Genomic DNA, 18,213 nt, shown 5'->3' with positions numbered 1-18,213 from the left:
CATTCTCAACACCGGGCAACAAACAGCAAAAGAGCAGAGCCCTCACCAGCAACACGCATAATGTCACTGTTTGCATGCAAAAAACATTTTACAGTCATGTACAGGTGAGCTGTATCTAATGACCGAACCAAGTGGCAAGAGTGTGCACCGCAGAAGGTTCATGAAATGACGTGTTTGATGTCAGACACGCTGTTTGAGCACATACTGTTTCAATTTCTTACATCATCCCACCGTCTGTCATACAATTTTATCCAATATTTTTTACAGCAGACACAAGTCCTGAAATAGGAGATAGGGGAGGAAAGACGAAATGACAGGGATGAGGAGGGGGTAGCAAGACAGAGCTAAAAATAGAAACAGGTTAGTAAGCTATAGAGCTGGCAGAAACAAGAAGCAGAGGGATATCAGTGTGAAGACAGACATGCACAGATACACAGATGAGACATGTAACAGCCCTGGTTTTACCACTTAGCTCTGTCCTGCCACCCAGTGGTATGGGCATGTTATTGAATATTGACCCACTGCTCCTACAAGAGTAACTTAAAAGGGCATTTCAACAATTTAGTATTGCACGTCCATAATGTTGGGGGACTTACAAGAGTCAGATTTTAATAGAATGCTAAAAATCAAAACAGCAGAGGCTGAATTATCCAGAATTTTAATCCCTTGTATGGTTTAAACTCCCAAAACACTGGATCCTAGACTTCCCAAAATGCAACTTGATCTTTCATTAACCCCTCTTTGCTTCCTAAATAACCACTTCTTTCAAACCTCCAGTTTGTAATGAATTTTTTTTTTTTTTTGTTAAAAATGTCTCAAGTCCAAGCTGAGCAGACATCATCAGGGTTTTCAGTCTTTGGAAGGCTTCCACCAGATCCACAGACAAACATTATACAAATGTTTTAGGCCGGACCAGTAAACTGAAGTTCATGTGTAAAAACGGTGGAGTGCCCCTTTTAAATCTGAATCCACTTTCTTGAGTTAATAAATTGTAAGCATAGTAGAGCTGAAATGATTAGTTGATTAATTGATTAGTTGATTGTAAGGTTGTCAATACTTTTTTGATACCACGTGTTTACAATGATATGATTTCAGTTAAAGTGGTCATATTATGCTTTTTGGCTTCTTCCCTTTCCTTTTATTGTGTTATGTATCTTTTTTGTGCATGTAATAGGTTTGCAAAGTGAAAAAGCCCAAAGTCCACCTGAAAGGGAGTTACCCTCTCCCACAGAAAACACTGCTCCTGAACTATCCTGAAACCAGCTCGATTGTAGTCCAGCCTTTACTTCTGTAACGTATCTACGTCACTATGTAACGCGTCATAATGTTTCCACAAGTATACCTAAATATGAAATTAAAATAATGGTATTGTGACAACCTTAGCTGATCGACATAAAATGAACCGGCAACTATTTTCTTTTCAGTTCAAGCTGAAATACAAAACATTTACTGGTTCCAGCTGCTCAAATGTGCTCAAATGATTTGTCATATAAAGTGTTAATATTTCTGATGTCACCTTGGGCTCTGGGAAAAGGTGGAATTGTCACAACAGACATTTTCTAAACAAACCGATTAATTTGCGAAGGTAGTTATTTACCTTTTTTTAGGGAAAATCAAGTAGTGCTGTAGATCAAAAACAGTCTGTGGTGGTGATGAGGCAGTGGTGTGTGTCTGGGTTTGAATTAATTTTTTTGAATATATGAAGGGGGCATGTTCAAGCTAAAACAAGGTTTAAAGTTGCTCTTCAAGTAGAAAAAAACATACAGTATCAGACTGTGCACTCTGTTCTTATACATCCCAAACTCTCCTGGGCATAAATAAAGTATTGTTACAACTGAATTATAACTGAATAAGATGTCGTTCTATGACTGTTTTATGAAGGTGATAGTAAATCACATGAGATGTGCAGTAAGTGTTGCCTTTGAATGCATCCCTTACTCCAAATTCTCCTTGGGTAAATCTTAAATGGTTTGTAACATTGCAGGGAAACTCATTTATCATTTTAAAAAGTTTTTCACGAGATCGAGTAAGAAAAAATAATCAATACACTGACTTTCTGTCAATGTCAACAGATACTGGCAACAAACTGTAGGTGAATGGAAAGCAAGTATATTGGTTTTGTAGCACTTAACATGCCAAAGTCCCATAAGTTGTCATTTAACATTGAATTACATATTACCTCTAGAGAAATCTTGGAAAGGATGAGACTGGATATATTTCTTTGAGGTAGACAGTTTACTCAGATGACCCAGCAGTAACCCCACATGGAGTTGAAATTGCGTCTCCATGACACATTGCTATTGCACACTATACTTTAAACAAACTTCAGTTGCTTTTTCTCTCTTTGAAGGAGAATGTCAGAAGAGTGGCTTCAATTACCTTTGTTATTTTCATTGTGTTGTTTTATTGATGAATGAAGCAAGTGCCTGTGAGTGTGTTGGCATCAAATTATGACAATGGTAATTATTTGATTGGCTTAGCTCTGGGGGAGGAAGGAATAAGCAGTGATTATCTGTAGATTGATTGTCCACAACCTGCTGCTTCAAAGACTGATCCAGGTGGGAAAATTTTCCCTGCATCATTTGTATGCAAGTTAAATGGAAAGAGAGCATCAGCCACACAAAACTCCAAACACTCTGTAAATGTAAAACAGAGGAAAACAGCCAAACCACTTTGTTCTTTCTGGCTGCCTTTTATCTCCTATTCCCTCTTTTTATCTTCCTGGCAGTTAATTTTACTGATAAGCACACATACTTTCTCTTTATCTCATTACTCAAATCGACCCAAAGCAACTAAGCATAAATTTACCTTTTTATCATATGTGATATTTGCCTTTTTTTCTATACAACCTTCACTGTTTTGCCACCACCCCATTCCAACATTTCTAGACTCCAACAGTCTGCCTGCTTGCACGGCACATCAGCCAGCTGCCCCTTTCCATCTTTGACACAAACCCCTCTCTAGGTGTACGTAGTAACTGGCTGGCAGGCAGAGGAGTAGAAAAAGGAAATGGAGTGAAGAAAAGGGAGCTGTAGAGGGAGGCGATGCGGATCATATTCATCTGGCTTCATGGAGGCACATTGTGGTGTATATTGTTGAAAACCTTAAAACTGCACTAACCAATATTTTTGTATTAGCAATGGATCAAATCACCACGTGTACTGTGAAAGGGATCGTCTGCCTTTTGGGTCATTGAACATAGTGGGCCATTTAGCAGCTAAAGAGGCTGCAGTTTCCCTCAGGAGTTGATGGAGAGCAAAACAGAGCTTTAAGGAGAGTGAATATTGGACTGACATTTATCAGACAACTATCAGACAAGAGATTTGCTAAGAGATTCACCACCTCAAAGTGATAACATGTTAATTCTGACCAAGTTGTCCTTGAGATGGCAAAGCTAGGCCCATACAAATAATTTTATTATTATTCACTGAAAAAAAAAATCACCATCAAAAGGTGTTATCTTTACAAATTCCCCAATATCTACTATTAGTTGTACTACAAAAACGCCCAGTGTTGATTAAGAATTGAAACAATTTTAAATAATTCTTTGTCCACTCCAATAATAAAATGATTCAGTATCGTTCCATCAATTAGGTACTTCATACATCACACGTCTCCTTCTCCAGATGTTTTTCAGTAATTGTCAGGAATGCATAGGATAGGAACCAAGATTAATCTACTGTCACTTTTGTTTCTCTCTAGAGTTGACAAGAGCTTCTCCAGGACCAGGACCTTATGGTGAGTCCTCTCCTCATTGAAAAACAACATTATGCATCAGAGAATTTTGTTTCATGCTCGACTGCTTCCAACACTCTCTTCCCAAATGTTGCATTTCCAACTACTGAAGTTTTTGAGATGGAGGCTACAAGACTTTTTACCTATTCCACATGACAAACCACAGTTTTGATTAGATATCTAACTTCAATCATCTGAAAGCAGAATGAAACATAACTCAATTTTATATTCTTTATTTTTCAAAAGTAAAGATTGCACTATATGTCAGCATTCATATTGTCTTTCTGTTCCACCCATGTTCACGTTCAGCATGACATTCTGTTGTGTGCTGCAGCAATAAAAAATACATTTTCCATACAGCCAGTTGACTCAGCATGAGGAGCATAGAGATAAACTTTGTCCATCAATTTAATGCTTAGTCAGTTACTTGCTGGAAGATGTATTGCAACAGAGGCAAGCTTCTTCACTTTAACATTATCATAATGTGCTTTTTTGTTAGTGAAGACAATATGATGACCTGAGCAAAGATATAGTTAAAAAAGGTCTGGTAAGACTTCTATTTTTAGAGCAGTAAAACCATAAGCAGACCTTTGCTCTCCTTCATCTCAATCCCAGCTTTTTCCTGGCTCGTAATAAGATTTTCAATTGTGCATAAAATTATTTTCTCACTTAGCAAACCTATCTGCTCTTGTGGCTTTGGACATCTGCATATGATCGAAATGGAGATAGTGGAGCTTGTAATGTTCCCTTCTTGGCAGGTAGTCTCACAGAATGGATGGAGAAGGGAATGTGTGGCTGTAAATACAGGAGCAAAAGCAGATGGAGGGAGACAGGGAGCACAAGTATGTGTGTAATACCAGCTGGCCATGTAGGGCACATGCCTTTGAGATCTCATCCATCAAGGGCCACAGAAAGATTAATAGTAACGCTTTAACATGAATATAGCTTTGCAATATTTAATTTATTGTCTTGTGCAGTAATGAACCCATGCACTGATTTGTTTGTGGTGCTGTGAGTTATATAACTTTATATTCAAGTCCATGTTTATATAGTTTTGTGATATTTTATTGATTTTTTTATAATTAGTATTATTTTATTATTTTATTATAGTAATATGTAAATGTATTAATATACAATTTCTTATGGCAGCAAAGGCAGCAAATGTCAATGTCATCATGAACACCTTACCTTCTGTAATTATTATGGGTAAAAAGAGAGGGAGACTAAATATTAATTTTATTTTTTTGAGTGTTTGTGTGTGTGGCTGTAGAGCAATAGTGTATTATTTTGTTCAGGGGGTTTTGTCTTTTTGTTTACAAGGCTCTCAGCCATCTCGCCAGCAGCTACAAAAAAATGTTTCTTCATAATTATACATCAAATGGGCTATAAAAACTAAGTCATAATGAGTCTGGAAAGGACAATGGGAGGGAAAGGGGAAATTGAAGGTACAAGGATGATTGAGGCTCATCAGAGGAGAATACACCCTTACACACCCACAGAATTTCATTATGAGGATTCGGGTTTCTCTGTCTGTAGCGCATACTAATGGCACCTCAGGGCTGGGCTGTGCAGTTGCTAGCTATCCACAGCAGAGCTCTCTGATTATAATCACTAAGTCATTATGCCAATTGTGTATATCAGTTTCAGGCTACACTTAGATTAAAAAGCCCAAGTATCAACAACACACTTAGTTTTTAATAATTCCTTTCTTTTGGGCTCTGGGATGGAATTCTTGAGGAGTTATTTTTTCTCCAAAACCAGGCTTTGTTCCAATGTCATATATGGTTGGATCACTTTAGAAAAGGTTTATGACTTAATTAGGACATGTCTCAGTTTTGTCCATAGGGAAGTTTGTGTGTGTCTCTCTCCATTTCTGTTACGTAGCCTGTCACACTTGCCTGATATCAGACAGCGGATACAAAGGTCTGGATCCAGGCAGCTGTCACACAGCTATTGTGTTAAGAACAGCACATGTCAGTGAGATTTACAGCAGCGGCTTAAAAACAACAGTGTCTGTCATTAAAAACTGGCTTTCCTGGATCCCCTGCAATGTCCCACTGCTTCAAATTCATCACAACATCACCCTCAATAAGCCAGGTGTAGGGGTGTGTGTGTGTGTGTGTGGGGGGGCTTTCTGTCACTCTTGCTGAGCACAGCCGTCTCCATCATCTCACCATGACACACAAACACTTTCTGTTCGTGTTGATGTGACTTGAGTAGCCCTGAATCATTTGAGCAAGTAGGTGCTCTTCATGAAAGGTGGGAACACGCTTATTTTACTGCGCTAAACTGCTCACAGTACAGTGTTCCCAATTAAACACTCATTAGCTTGATTGCTCACTAATGGTGGTGCTTATCTTCCTCAGTCTAATGCTCCTTCTCTGCTGTAATAAGGAGGCCAGGATAAATGCCATGACATTTATGCAAGAATTGTCATTCTGGATGTGGAAGTGTTTGTCCCTGACAACTCAACTCTGCTCTAATGGGGCAAAGCATTAGAATAGCATATTACACTTAAAATGACTGTCTAGTGACGCAGCAAATAAAGTGGAACAACATGATCAGCATTTCTATTGTAATCTAACTATAAATTAAAATAATTTCTTAATTAACGTTTGGTTAGGGACACCCCTTAAGGGGCTCCACTTTAAGAGAATGCGATATATTATGTATGTGCACAGTGGGAGGTATATCTGTTGCCTTGCAGCCATCTACTCTGAGCTGCTCCAGGGCTATGAATCTAAGCAACCCTTTGACTGACATGAGGAGCTGGGTGGTAATGAAGTGGTCCTCAGTGTTGAACATTGAGAAAGAGTGGGGCTAAGAGGCCTCTAATTGGGCATCTGTGTCTCTTCAGATTGCTGTTAATGGCCACTTTCCCTTCTAATATAGGAGTCAGTGTCCTGAGGAGAAAGCAAACAGGAGAAGAGAGTAGCCAACTGTAGCTCATTGGGCAGATCAAGGCTTGTATACTGAGTCAGGACATATCTTGACTGTCATTGGGACAAGCAAACTGTTTACATTTGCCAAATTAAACATTCTTGATGGAGGCTGCCGTTAAATGGTATATGCAAAATATAAACAAAATATTAGGGGAGCCTTCCCTATATTGTGTTGCACCCTATTTTGCCTCCCAAACAGCTTGGATGGCTTGCTCCATATCATCTCACAGATGTTCAGTTGGACTGAGATCTGATGGCTGAGCAGGCTACTGCATCAAACAGAATTCATTGTAATGGTCATTGAACCATTCCTGGACAGTCTTAGCCTGGCAATACAGGGTATAAACCTGCTGCTAGGGTTCAACAAGTTTGTGTTGTTTTTCTATGAGTCTCTTAGTCTTTTAGATCTGTTGCTCTGAACAGTGCAGCCTCCTCTAACTTAATTTTCCCCTCCATCTACACCGATTTAAGTGGATTCTACAGATGATATCAATTAAGAACCATAGCCTTCGCCAGGAGTTAGCTGGACGTGATTTCATTCAGGCAGCTTCAGTCCCCTCATCCCTCTGTCACCACCCCATCGTTACTTATTGTTTTTCTCACATCACAAAGTGTCAACCCAATCCATTGTTTCTATTTTCCTCATTTCACATTTGCATGTTGCTATCATACCCATCAGTTCTGATGATGTTTTCATTTGAGTGAATTTGGGACCACAGCTATGGCTCCTACTGGGATCATAGAACACAAGCCTCAGGCAGGTTTAAACAAGTGCAATTTAAGTATTTACAGTATGTGTGCACACAGTTTTATTTACAGTGGTTTGTGGCACACATATATCTAATCTACAGTACACCAACACATATTTGGATTTTACATAATAGTCCAGTTGTTGCCTTTGCGAAGGTGTGTGTTGTCGCAGTGTCTAAAAAAATCTACAGTAAACCTGACTAAAATCTTTTCATGATGGTAAATAAATAGGGCATATCCAATATTCAGCTTTTGAACTCAAAACATTACGCAATATACCTCTTCCAAATATGCAGTTGTTTCATGAAACCTCTTCTCTTATTATTCATATCTTGCATAATAAAATGAATGTGACTAATGTCTTTCAGAACCTTTTTTGTATCATTTAAAAGTGGGACAGCAGCACTCATTAAACAAATGTCAGTTGTGTATCTGGGAATGTTTCACAGAGCCAGAGTAGCTGAGCTTTATCTTTGCTAAAAAGTGCTGGGGATTTCGTTTTTTTAGTCAATGGACTGACTGTGTGCTATTTTGGCTGCATCAAAACCAGGCAGCAAAGAGACCCCTGCTGCGACCCAGACGGGTGTGTCCAGTCCTCAGTGAGTTCACAGAGGAAAACATTATGACCCAATGCTGTTGCAATGTGGTCTGCTTTTGCAGGTTGTGCAGAGGGCACAGTCAGAGAGAAGCGCAGTGATGATGGAGGTTATTTTTGCAGATGGGGTTCGCCTGTTACTCAGTGCACCTGTTCAGTTAAATACATGCTAGACTGCAGCTGCAATGGTAGATGAGAAATGAGCCATGCATGTTAGGATCTTTTTGAAGTTCTGTTCACTCTCTTGCCACACTTAACATTGTATCTTTTTAAAGATTATAATATTCAGTTTTAAGACACTGTGACAGACAGGTGTTGTTGAATATTGAAACGTGTTTTTGCTGACTCTCCATTTCCATACAGATTATTAAAACACTGATTATTATAATATTACAACACACACACAAGCACCTACTGTATATTATTCCAGTTGCGCTTCATTAGCTTCCTCACTTAATATAGACGTATTTAGCAAATTAATTGAAAAGCTTGGACTTATTAAGGGCGTAATGTTGCTTGCAGTTGTAGCCATTTAACATTATCAGGAGGTCGACTCCATGTAATTAGGCTCTATTACATCTCAGTTCAGGAGACTCTTCAATTATGCACTGCACATACCTTATTGAGTAGGATGACAGAGAGCAAAGGAGAATAACGATGGAGGAAATGATGCGTTTCCAGCGGCACTCATACAGTGTAGTATAATTGTTTCGCTCAGGCATGTATGGTTTGCTTTGTGGCATTTATGAACATCGTTCATAAATAGAGCTATCAAATCATTCTTCATGTGTGTACAATGACGTATATGCAGTAAATGTTGTCAACTACATGTTTCTAAGCCCATCTCTAAGGCACAAGTTGTCATTGGAGATGAAATGTGGCACAGACTTCTGTCTGGAAAATAGTGAAGACAATGTCTTGTTTGGTAATGAGATTTCTAAATGTCAGTTACAGCATGGCTCATAAACACTTGTAGTCAGCATTGGAAAATGGTTTCAGTTTTTGTTGATTTCCCACAAAGCCATGAATGCACTTCAGTGTATTAAGGCTGTAAGTGACAACTTTTGATTATCTAGGATGTGTGCTGGTTTTGTCCTTCAATATCACCATATTATCATGTCGTATTCCAACATTTCTTATTTAATTATAATTCTTCATTAGCATATCAGTATCTTCTCATTCTCTGTTTCAGTCTCTGCTTGAGGTCACCTATGTTTTTGTTGTTTCTCCTTTTTGTGCTCCTCACTCAGCAGCCAACATGCCCACCTGGAGCAGATGCTGACAGCCCTGCTTGTCCACATAATGATTCTGATCATCCAATTAGTCACTGGGGCACTCAGAAACACTGCAGAGTGGGGTTCGTTTCAATCCACTCAACATTAAATCAATTCAGGATGAGAAAATAATGTCAGAATATTAATTTAGAATGGTATATTAAGGAAATAAAATGCTGCTGATGTTACTTGTTTGTGTGTGTTGTTTGATTGAATATAAAGTGTACTTTGGTGTTCCTAGGTGCCAATATTCACAAGAAAACTGAGGTAGTTTCTAATTTTTCTTCCACCAAGTTCTGTTGTGGTACACCGTGGCTGCACAGAGGGAGTTGAAGTAGTTAGTCTCAGTTTATTATGAAGTACAATGCGTAACCAGGAGTGTGGAGGTAATCGCTGTGAGCCGGTAGACTGGGTGAAGCCAGCGGGCTGGCAAGAGACTGGGGAGAGCAGGCAGGCTAAGCAAGGACAGCGGGCTGAGGTGGAGCAGTGGAGATCCGAGGTGAGATCTTCCTGGAAAGCTGGTGAGTAACTTGGAGGCAGGTGAGAGGAACGAACCTGAACACAGGGAGTCACAGAGTTAGTCTTTATTTCAGATAACATAAAGGTAATTTTCCAGAAAGATAAGACAGAGGCTGAGGCGTAATACTACTTGGGTAAACCAACGATCTGGCAAAGACTGGTGAGGCAAGCCGGGTAGATATACTGCCAGGTATTGATTGTGGATGGAGAGTAGGTGAGCAGCAGCAGATGGGTAGAAGTTGTGTCAGTCTCTGATTGGAAGTTCACCAGAGGCAACATATACACACACACACACACACACACACACACACACACACACACACACACACACACACACACACACACACATATACAGGAGGGGAACCAACAACCAACACAAACCACAGAGACACTAGGAATGGTACAGCTGTACCATGACAAGTTCATTTATAGTACAGCCAGCAGTCTAAGTTTAGCTCCCAGTCATTTTTTTCTACCCCTCAAATTATGTGAAAATGATATCAGGGTATTCTTTTTGATAATTTTTAGTGCAATTTAATCATTTTGTGCTTCAACATTTTTACAGAAACATGTTTTCTAAGGAATGCACAATGCATGCTGGGGTAGAGTCCAGACTCACTGCAGCTTGATAAACTGTACAGAAGATGGATAGATGGATATGAACAAATCTGCTGCTATTATGGCCAAGTTAAGAAAAGGAGCCAAGCAGAGATTATATAGTGACAAATTTTGTGTAAATGTAAACATGAGTCTGGATTTTACAATGGTATATTAGGCCATTGTAGGTTAAAAAAATAAATTACGGAGCCGGGGGAGGGGGGTAATATTCCAAAAAAACTTTTTTAGATTAAAGTCGCAAATTTACGAGAAAACCTCATCATACCACAGACGTCGCTTGCTTGCTTTGTATCATGCCTGCAGTGGATGATCTAATCAAATTATAGGCTACTTTGCAATTGGATTCATTTAGCAATAAGGAAATATTCATGATTTTAGCCCAGACTCACCATACTGTCATAAGCATCTGGACTTTGAAGAGACGTTGCAAGTTAATATCAAAACTTCTGTCTTCTATTCCTGTGTGTGTGTATGTGTGTGTGTGTGTGTGTGTGTGTGTGTGTGTATGTATGTGCTAGTCAGTCAGTCATAACATCACCAACACTAATTGAGTGAGTCCAGAAATGAGAACAGTCAAAGTAAGTCTACATCACACACACACACACACTCACATGCATGCAAACAAACTCATTCTAACCTAATTAATTTTCTAAACACTTCCATACTTTATGGTCACTGCCAAGTGAAAACTCTCTCACCAATAGGTTGGAGGCTTCTGAGTTTTTTCTCACAAATCTATGACTTGATAATATCAGAACATCCAAGTTTTTTCTCATTTATTGATTTATGACTTTAATCTTAAAGATTCTGAGTTTTTTCATCGAATATTTCCCCCCTTCACTGGCTCTGTATTATTATTATTATTATTTTTTTTTTAAACTACAATGGTGAATACGCCGTCATAGGATATAATGGTTTTAGTAGTTACATTATATCAAATGTAAAGTGCACAAGACAACACTTGAGTGCAGTCTGACAGGAAATCAGGAAATTGTTGTGTTGGTGAACTGTGGATGAGCTACAGCCAGTCTTCCATATGCTACCTGCCCACTGATGGTCCTGTGGTTTCACACTCAGTTTGGGTCCAGGTTTATCACTGCCAAAGTCAATAGAGAGAGCCACCCAAACGCAAGGTAATTATGAGAGCCAGCGGGGTTCTGGGAGTGCTGACAACACTTGTGTTGAAGAACTGCTTCCTTTCCCACCTTTCAAGCCATGAGGGGAATGAGGGCCATGGCCAAGTCCCACACCCCAAAGCTATACACATGTTAATTACATTTCTGATAGAAAGTAATCTTGTTCCTCTTTTTCTCCTTAGTTTAAAGGTGCTCAGTTTTCTTGTAAACAAACCAAAGTTGTTGTGTTACGCACCACAACGCATTGTGTGTGGCATACGCATGTATACGCATCCTTGTGCACGTGCACAATACAAAGAAAATGGGGACCCGCTCATAAAACTATTGCTCCATAGCGCTACTAGTGGTCAAAAACGCTGTCTTTAACTACTCTTAAAGCGCTGGTTGTATTTTGTTGTCAGTAAATCTACATGGCCCTCAAATGCACACAACTACAGAATACTTGATATACCTAGTGATATGTGAAATGGAAAAGTTGTTGAGCTGGTAATGGTGAATATTTTTGTCTTTGATTCTTATATTTCTTGCACTGACCCTTTAAAGGCAAAGCAGGACTTGTGAACAAAAGTAAAAAAGATTCCCATAAAGATTGTACAGTAATTGTGTTTGTGCTGACCCACAAAGTTAGAAATTTTGACAGTAGGGGGAGTCAAAATTCCAAATCTGATCAGCTGATTCCACTGCCTGTAACTTACTAAACTAAGTATGATTTTTCTGCAATAATACAACATGTACTTTTCATTTTGCATCCCCCTGAATCTTAAAGGTTTCATCCATCCACAGAGCAGCTAGAACTTTGACAGAGAAGCCTTTGCCTTTTAAGGACAACTGTCTTTTTATATTGCCCTATGTTGCCTTTATGTTTTATGTGAAGCACTGTGAATTGTCTGCCAAATAAACTTTCCTTGCCTATTGACAACAGTTTTGACCTTTGAACTGAGGAGTTCACTGAGAGGATCAGCAACTACAGAGGCAGTTTTACAAAGATTTCAGCTATACCCTAGGCGTCACTAGAGTTCAAATAACATTGTTCGCACTTGTTTAAATGAGTGGAACCAAAGAAGTAAAAACTGCAGCCCTTTGTCTGAGACAGAGAAGGAGAAAAGAAAGCTCTGGAAAAGGCCGGTGAGGCTGCAGCTACCTTCCAGTTTTGAAGGAGGGGGACTTGTGCATGTTTTGTTGTCCTCATGTATATGATGGGTGTCACAAGGACAAAATTCTTGTAAATTTAAGTGTTAGTGATTCCTTTTCTAAGAATATTCTCTGCAGTTTGGTGGTGTGTAAACGTTAAATTCAGTCAGGCTGCCTCAGGAGAGGACTGTGAACAGAATGGGAAGCAGACAGTCACGATGATAGACAGAGAGGGGGATGAAACTAATGAAATGAGAAATGGAAAAAAAAGTCAGAAGAGTCTCAGCATGACCCATATATAATTGCGCTTGTAATTGCACACCGTCTGATTAACTTGACAATTCTGAATTCCCTTATACTCACTTGGAATAAAATACTGATAATTTGTTTAGTCAACCTCCTGACCTGGTTTGACTCCCGTTTGTTCTGCCCCATGTAAGCAAAGATCCTCTCACATCTTCAGCTCCACCCCACTGGCAGCTCAGAGACTTGAAACAGGCAGAAAGGTGTTGATTATACTTAACCTGTATTCTTCATGCTCCTTCTCTGCCTGTTGGAGCTCAACGTTGTTCAGGTGATTCCTGCCCTCCCTGGGGTAACACTGTCTTCCCCGGGTGAGTGGTAGAGCAGGTTATCTGGGACCTTTACTGGAAAACCACAATGTAGGTTATCCATTGTATCCCAGAACCTCCTGGGTAGTAAATAAAAAGAAAACAGGCTTTGTGTGTTCCTTTCATTGTGACATACTGGTTTGTGTGTGTGTGCTTAAGCTAGCTCTGGGCTACTTGTAATATTATACACATGTGAGGGTGTGGACGAGCCAACATGCCGCCAAAAGGCTTGGCTCACATCCCCTTATGGGTTTGTTTCAGGGCCTGCAGCCTGTTTTATCGATTGGCACTACTACCATTACATTTCCTGCAGCTTGGTACTCTTAGTAGAACTATAACTGTAAGCTTAGCCTAGCAAGCAGCTAAATCTGCTTTCAGAGGTGATGCTTCAGGTTAAAGATGCAGGAGGAGGAAGGATGCACACTGGAGAGTAAGCTTTTCTGATGCTGTTTTCCGAAAAGTGGAGCATGTTTGGTAAGGTGATGGGTCATTTATTATATATGTCTTTATTTAGCTTTTGTTTTCACCTGCATTGAGTATATTTTCAATTTTATTTATATAGCGCCATTTCAGCAGAACTTTTTGTTCATTGCACTTTTCCTAAAGAGCAGGTCTAGACCGTACTCTTTATAATATTATTATACAGAGACCCAACAAATCCCACCGTGAGCTAGCACTAAAGTAATAATAATTGGGATGATAGTGATAGAAATAATAATGATAATAATAGTAACAAGACTAATAATAATAATTGTAGTAGCAGTTGTTGAGCAGGAACACGGGGGCAGCAGGTGGCCCACAATCACAGATCCAGACTCTGCAGCTCCAGAGGCAGAAATACCTGCTGAAAGCGACAGAAGGTGAGAGGAGAGAGACGAGAAAGCACAAAACTATGGGAGAGAGAAGATGTCGAGTTAGTAACATGCATTAATGGGATAAAAATGAGAGAGGACAGGAGGAGAGGAACTCAGTGCATTATGGGAAGTCTCCCGGCAGTCTAGGCATTTAGCAGCATAACTAAGGGATGGTTCAGGACTCACCCAAGCCAGCCCTAACTATAAGCTTTATCAAAGAGGGAAGTCTTAAGCCTACTCTTAAATATGGAGATGGTGTCTGCCTTCCGAACCCAAACTGGGACCTGATTCCACAGGAGAGGAGCTTGATAACTGAAGGCTTTGGCTCCCGTTCTTTTTGGAGACTCTAGGAACCACAAGTAACCCTGCATCCTGGGAGCACAGTGTTCTAGTGGGGTAATATGGTACTTTGAGCTCTTTAAGACATGATGGTGCCTGACCGTTAAGAGCTTTGTAGGTGAGGAGAAGGATTTTAAATTCTATTCTGGATTTTACATGAAGCCAGTGCAGAGAATATTGGACAAATATGATCTCTTTTCCTAGTTATTGCATGCAGCATTCTGGATCAACTGGAGAGTCTTAAGGGACTTATTTGGGCAGCCTGATAATAAGGAATTGCAATAATCTAGCCTAGAAGTAACAAACACATGGACTAGTTTTTCTGCATCATTTTGAGACAGGATGCGCCTGATTTTTGCAATGTTACGTAGGTAAAAGAAGGCAGTCCTTGAAGTTTGTTTCATGTGGGAGTTAAAGGATAAATCCTGATCAAAGATAACTCCGAGGTTCCTTATGGTGGTGCTGGAGGCCAGGGCAATGCCATCTAGAAAAACTATAACTTTAGATAATGTGTCGAGGTGTTCGAAACTGATTAGTTTCATCTGGCTTGATCAATAGATATAATTGGGTATCATCCATATAACAATGAAAGTTTATGGAGTCTTTCCTAATAATATTGCCTAAAGGAAGCATATATAAGGTGAATAGAATTGGTCCAAGCACAGAACCTTGTGGAACTCCATGATTATGGCGTGCATGGAGGACTCACTGTTAACATGTACAAACTGAGATTGATGTGATAGATAGGATTTAAACCAGCTTAGTGCGGTTCCTTTAATGCCAATTAAATGTTCCAGTCTCTGTAATAGGATGTTATGGTCAATGGTGTTGAATGCAGCACCAAGATCTAACAAGACAAGGACAGACTAGTCCACTGTCCGATGCAGTTAGAAGGTCATTTGTAATTTTCATCAGTGCTGTCTCTGTGCTATGATGCACTCTAAATCCTGACTGAAAATCCTCAAATAAACTGTTATTTAGAAAGTCACACAATTGATTGGCGACTGCTTTCTCAGAATCTCAGAAAACTGGATCTTAGAGAGACAGGGAAGGTTAGATATAGACCTATAGTCAGCTAAAACCCCTGAATCAAGAGTGGGCTTTTTAAGAAGATATTTAATTACAACTATTTTAAAAGACTGTGGGACATAGCCTGTTATTAAAGACAGATCGATCACATCCAGTAAAGAAGTGGTAACTAAGGGTAAAACTTCTTTAGGCAGCCTAGTTAGGATGTGGTCTAAGAGACAGGTTGATGGCTTAGATGAAGAAATCGTTGACGTTAGTTGAAGAAGGTCGATAGGAGAAAAGCAGTCTAAATATATATCAGGTTTTATGTGGGATAGCCCTGTATAAAAGTGCAGTGAGTGTTACAAAGTTGAGTCACAGCATAGAAATTTATGTGACGCATTCTGAATCATCGTTTTAATCTGAAAACGCCAACTCCTGTTGTGGATATACTGTAGGAGTATGCCTATCTGTGAGCTGCTCCCATATGCATTCTACATTGGACTTATTTTGGATGATAAAGTGATTTAAAATTTAAACACTTATTTGTAGATACCGTACTATGTTTGGTGCAGAGAGGTGGACATGAACAGGCAACATGGTATTGAAATCCACTAAATGCCATTTATGCAAGACTACTTTGTTGTGACTGCACGTAATGTGTAGTGATGTCTTGTACTGTCTTATGCATGAAGATCAGGAAAATATGATTACTCAGTAATACATTGGACAACACTGACCTGTGCTTATTCCTCTGTGGGCTGAGCAAGTAATTTTCTCCATTATGTGTGAGTGCGCTACAAAATCTGCAGCATTTGAGAGCTTTTCAGCTAACTGCCTGCCACTAATGTGTCAAATGGACAATGGGATGGTTAGGCTAATTTCTGCAGAATGGGTTTTATGATGTTGGAACAAGCTGTCAGAGCGAGGCAGATAATAGAACAGAGATTTGATGTCGCCTTTCAGATGAGGTAATGTCCCTTTCTTTTAAAAACTTGCTTTCAAGCCAAAATCCGGCCACAGCATTTTGTCCTATTGAATGAGCAGAATCTGTCATTATCTAGCAGATTCACTGAGGCAAATGCTAAGCAAGCAACACCCACAGCTTGGATGGGCAGCTCTCTGTCATAGCCAGATCAAGAGAAAAGAGGGGAGGTGGAGATGGAGATGGAAAGCGAACAAAAGGTAGACATCGGCAGGGAGAGCAGGAGATTGAGAGAAGGGAGCATTTGTGCTCGCCTCAGAGTAAAAACAGTCAGTTAAATGCATGCATGTATGTGAGGAAGGGGAAGAGAGGAAAACAGGGAGGGTCAGACGGAAAGAGAGGATAGAGGGAGGGCTGCTCTCAGCATCATCTGACAGAAGAGAGGCTGATCTCCTACAGCAGGTGTTGGAGGATAGAGAGACTGAGTCAGACACACGGAGGGAGCGATATATAGAGGAGCACCAAGTTGTTGAGGAGAAGAGACTGAGCTCCAAGTGAGGCAGCACTACAAACAGGTAAGCATGAATAGAGATGATAGAGTGCACTGCGCTTGAAGTGAGAAACTGTTGAAAGATAGGTAAATTGAGAAAGAGGGAGCTTAAGTCAATACAAGATGGACAGATAAGAGAGAGAAACGGACATATACGATACAAGCAGCTAAAGAAGAGTCTGCTTGTTGTTTAGCTTCGTGTCCAGCTCCAGTTGATCTGTCCTGATCTCTTCATCCTATGCCACTCTAGACCCTTAACTTTCTCTCTGTGTCTCTCTGTCTTCCTCTCCCTTTCTCTCTTGTTCACCCAGGAAGCGTCTGACTGGCATCGTGAGTAAATGACTCTGCTTTCATTGTGCATTAGCTGCTGTACTTGATTAGATTAGTTGCTCTCTTCTAAGCGGACCTGCAAAGCTTAGGGGTTCATGTGTACTTGACTCTCTCGGACTGTGTGTGTGTGTGTGTGTGTCTTTCAGTGTATGTGTGTGCATGTCTGTGTGGAGCTGGTAGAAGGAAAGATGAAGCCTAGCAAGACATTACTCTCAGAGCAAAAATATGATTCAAATATTATTTTTATTCTTAGGAACTCAAGCCCAGAGCAAGAATTTAATGTATAATGCAATTGAAAGGCAAAACCTAGCGCTGCTCCAGTGAAAATGAATTGGGAAAACAACATTCTTGTCTTATAGATTGCTTGGAGCTTTCACATTCAGAGCTTAATTTGACTGTTACGTCAACAATTATCAAGAAGGAAATGTGACAGAATGTCTGCAAAGTTTGTAATTTTGCCAAAGCCAGGTGCCAGTTCACTCTGGTTACATCAAGAGAGGAACTGACAGATGATGACGATGATGATGATGATAATAATAGTAATGATGATGACGATGACCCTATATAGTATTAGCAAACACAGTTACAGCTTTACACCCAGTAAATTGGCTGTAAGCAAAGCAAGAAAAATAAAAACACTTTTTGGCAGTCTCAGTTGCAAAGGGCCAATCATTTCTTCTTTTCAGCTCAGTCTTTTGAACAGCAGTTAGAGCCAACAGGCTGCAATCATGTTGGCAGATTAAGACAGATCTCTCCAAGTCTTCTGATTAACCATGACATAAAAGCATTGTTGCTGACTGACTGTCAGTTTGTAGTCACCGACTAATTTTCTAGGTGAGATGCATGCTGCACCAGAGTTTCTGTTTTTTTGTATTATTTTTGTTGTTTTGTAAAGT

The 18,213-nt window shown here is 39.8% G+C and overlaps 1 protein-coding gene across 11 annotated transcripts in view; it reads left to right on the top strand.

Moving 5' to 3' along the window:
- rap1gapb (RAP1 GTPase activating protein b) overlaps positions 1 to 18,213 on the top strand; it is a 98,594-nt gene that overhangs the window by 38,915 nt on the left and 41,466 nt on the right. For 3 of the 11 annotated variants that reach the window (XM_044212144.1, XM_044212084.1, XM_044212105.1), the window contains one exon: positions 3,703 to 3,738. Coding sequence is in view for 2 of the 11 variants with exons in the window: in XM_044212084.1 (XP_044068019.1) it covers positions 3,703 to 3,738 (36 nt within the window). In the remaining 9 variants the exon portion in view is untranslated. Of the gene's footprint in view, positions 1 to 3,702; positions 3,739 to 16,650; positions 17,013 to 17,298; positions 17,318 to 18,213 lie in introns of those variants that run through there. The other 8 variants (XM_044212171.1, XM_044212196.1, XM_044212153.1 and 5 more) reach the window with 7 other exon arrangements.

Source organism: Siniperca chuatsi, linkage group LG2 (genome assembly GCF_020085105.1).
Source record: "Siniperca chuatsi isolate FFG_IHB_CAS linkage group LG2, ASM2008510v1, whole genome shotgun sequence".
In the NCBI taxonomy this organism is placed as follows: Eukaryota; Metazoa; Chordata; class Actinopteri; order Centrarchiformes; family Sinipercidae; genus Siniperca; species Siniperca chuatsi.
Note: the sequence above shows the minus strand (reverse complement) of the source record. Positions and strands in the feature narration are given on the sequence as shown.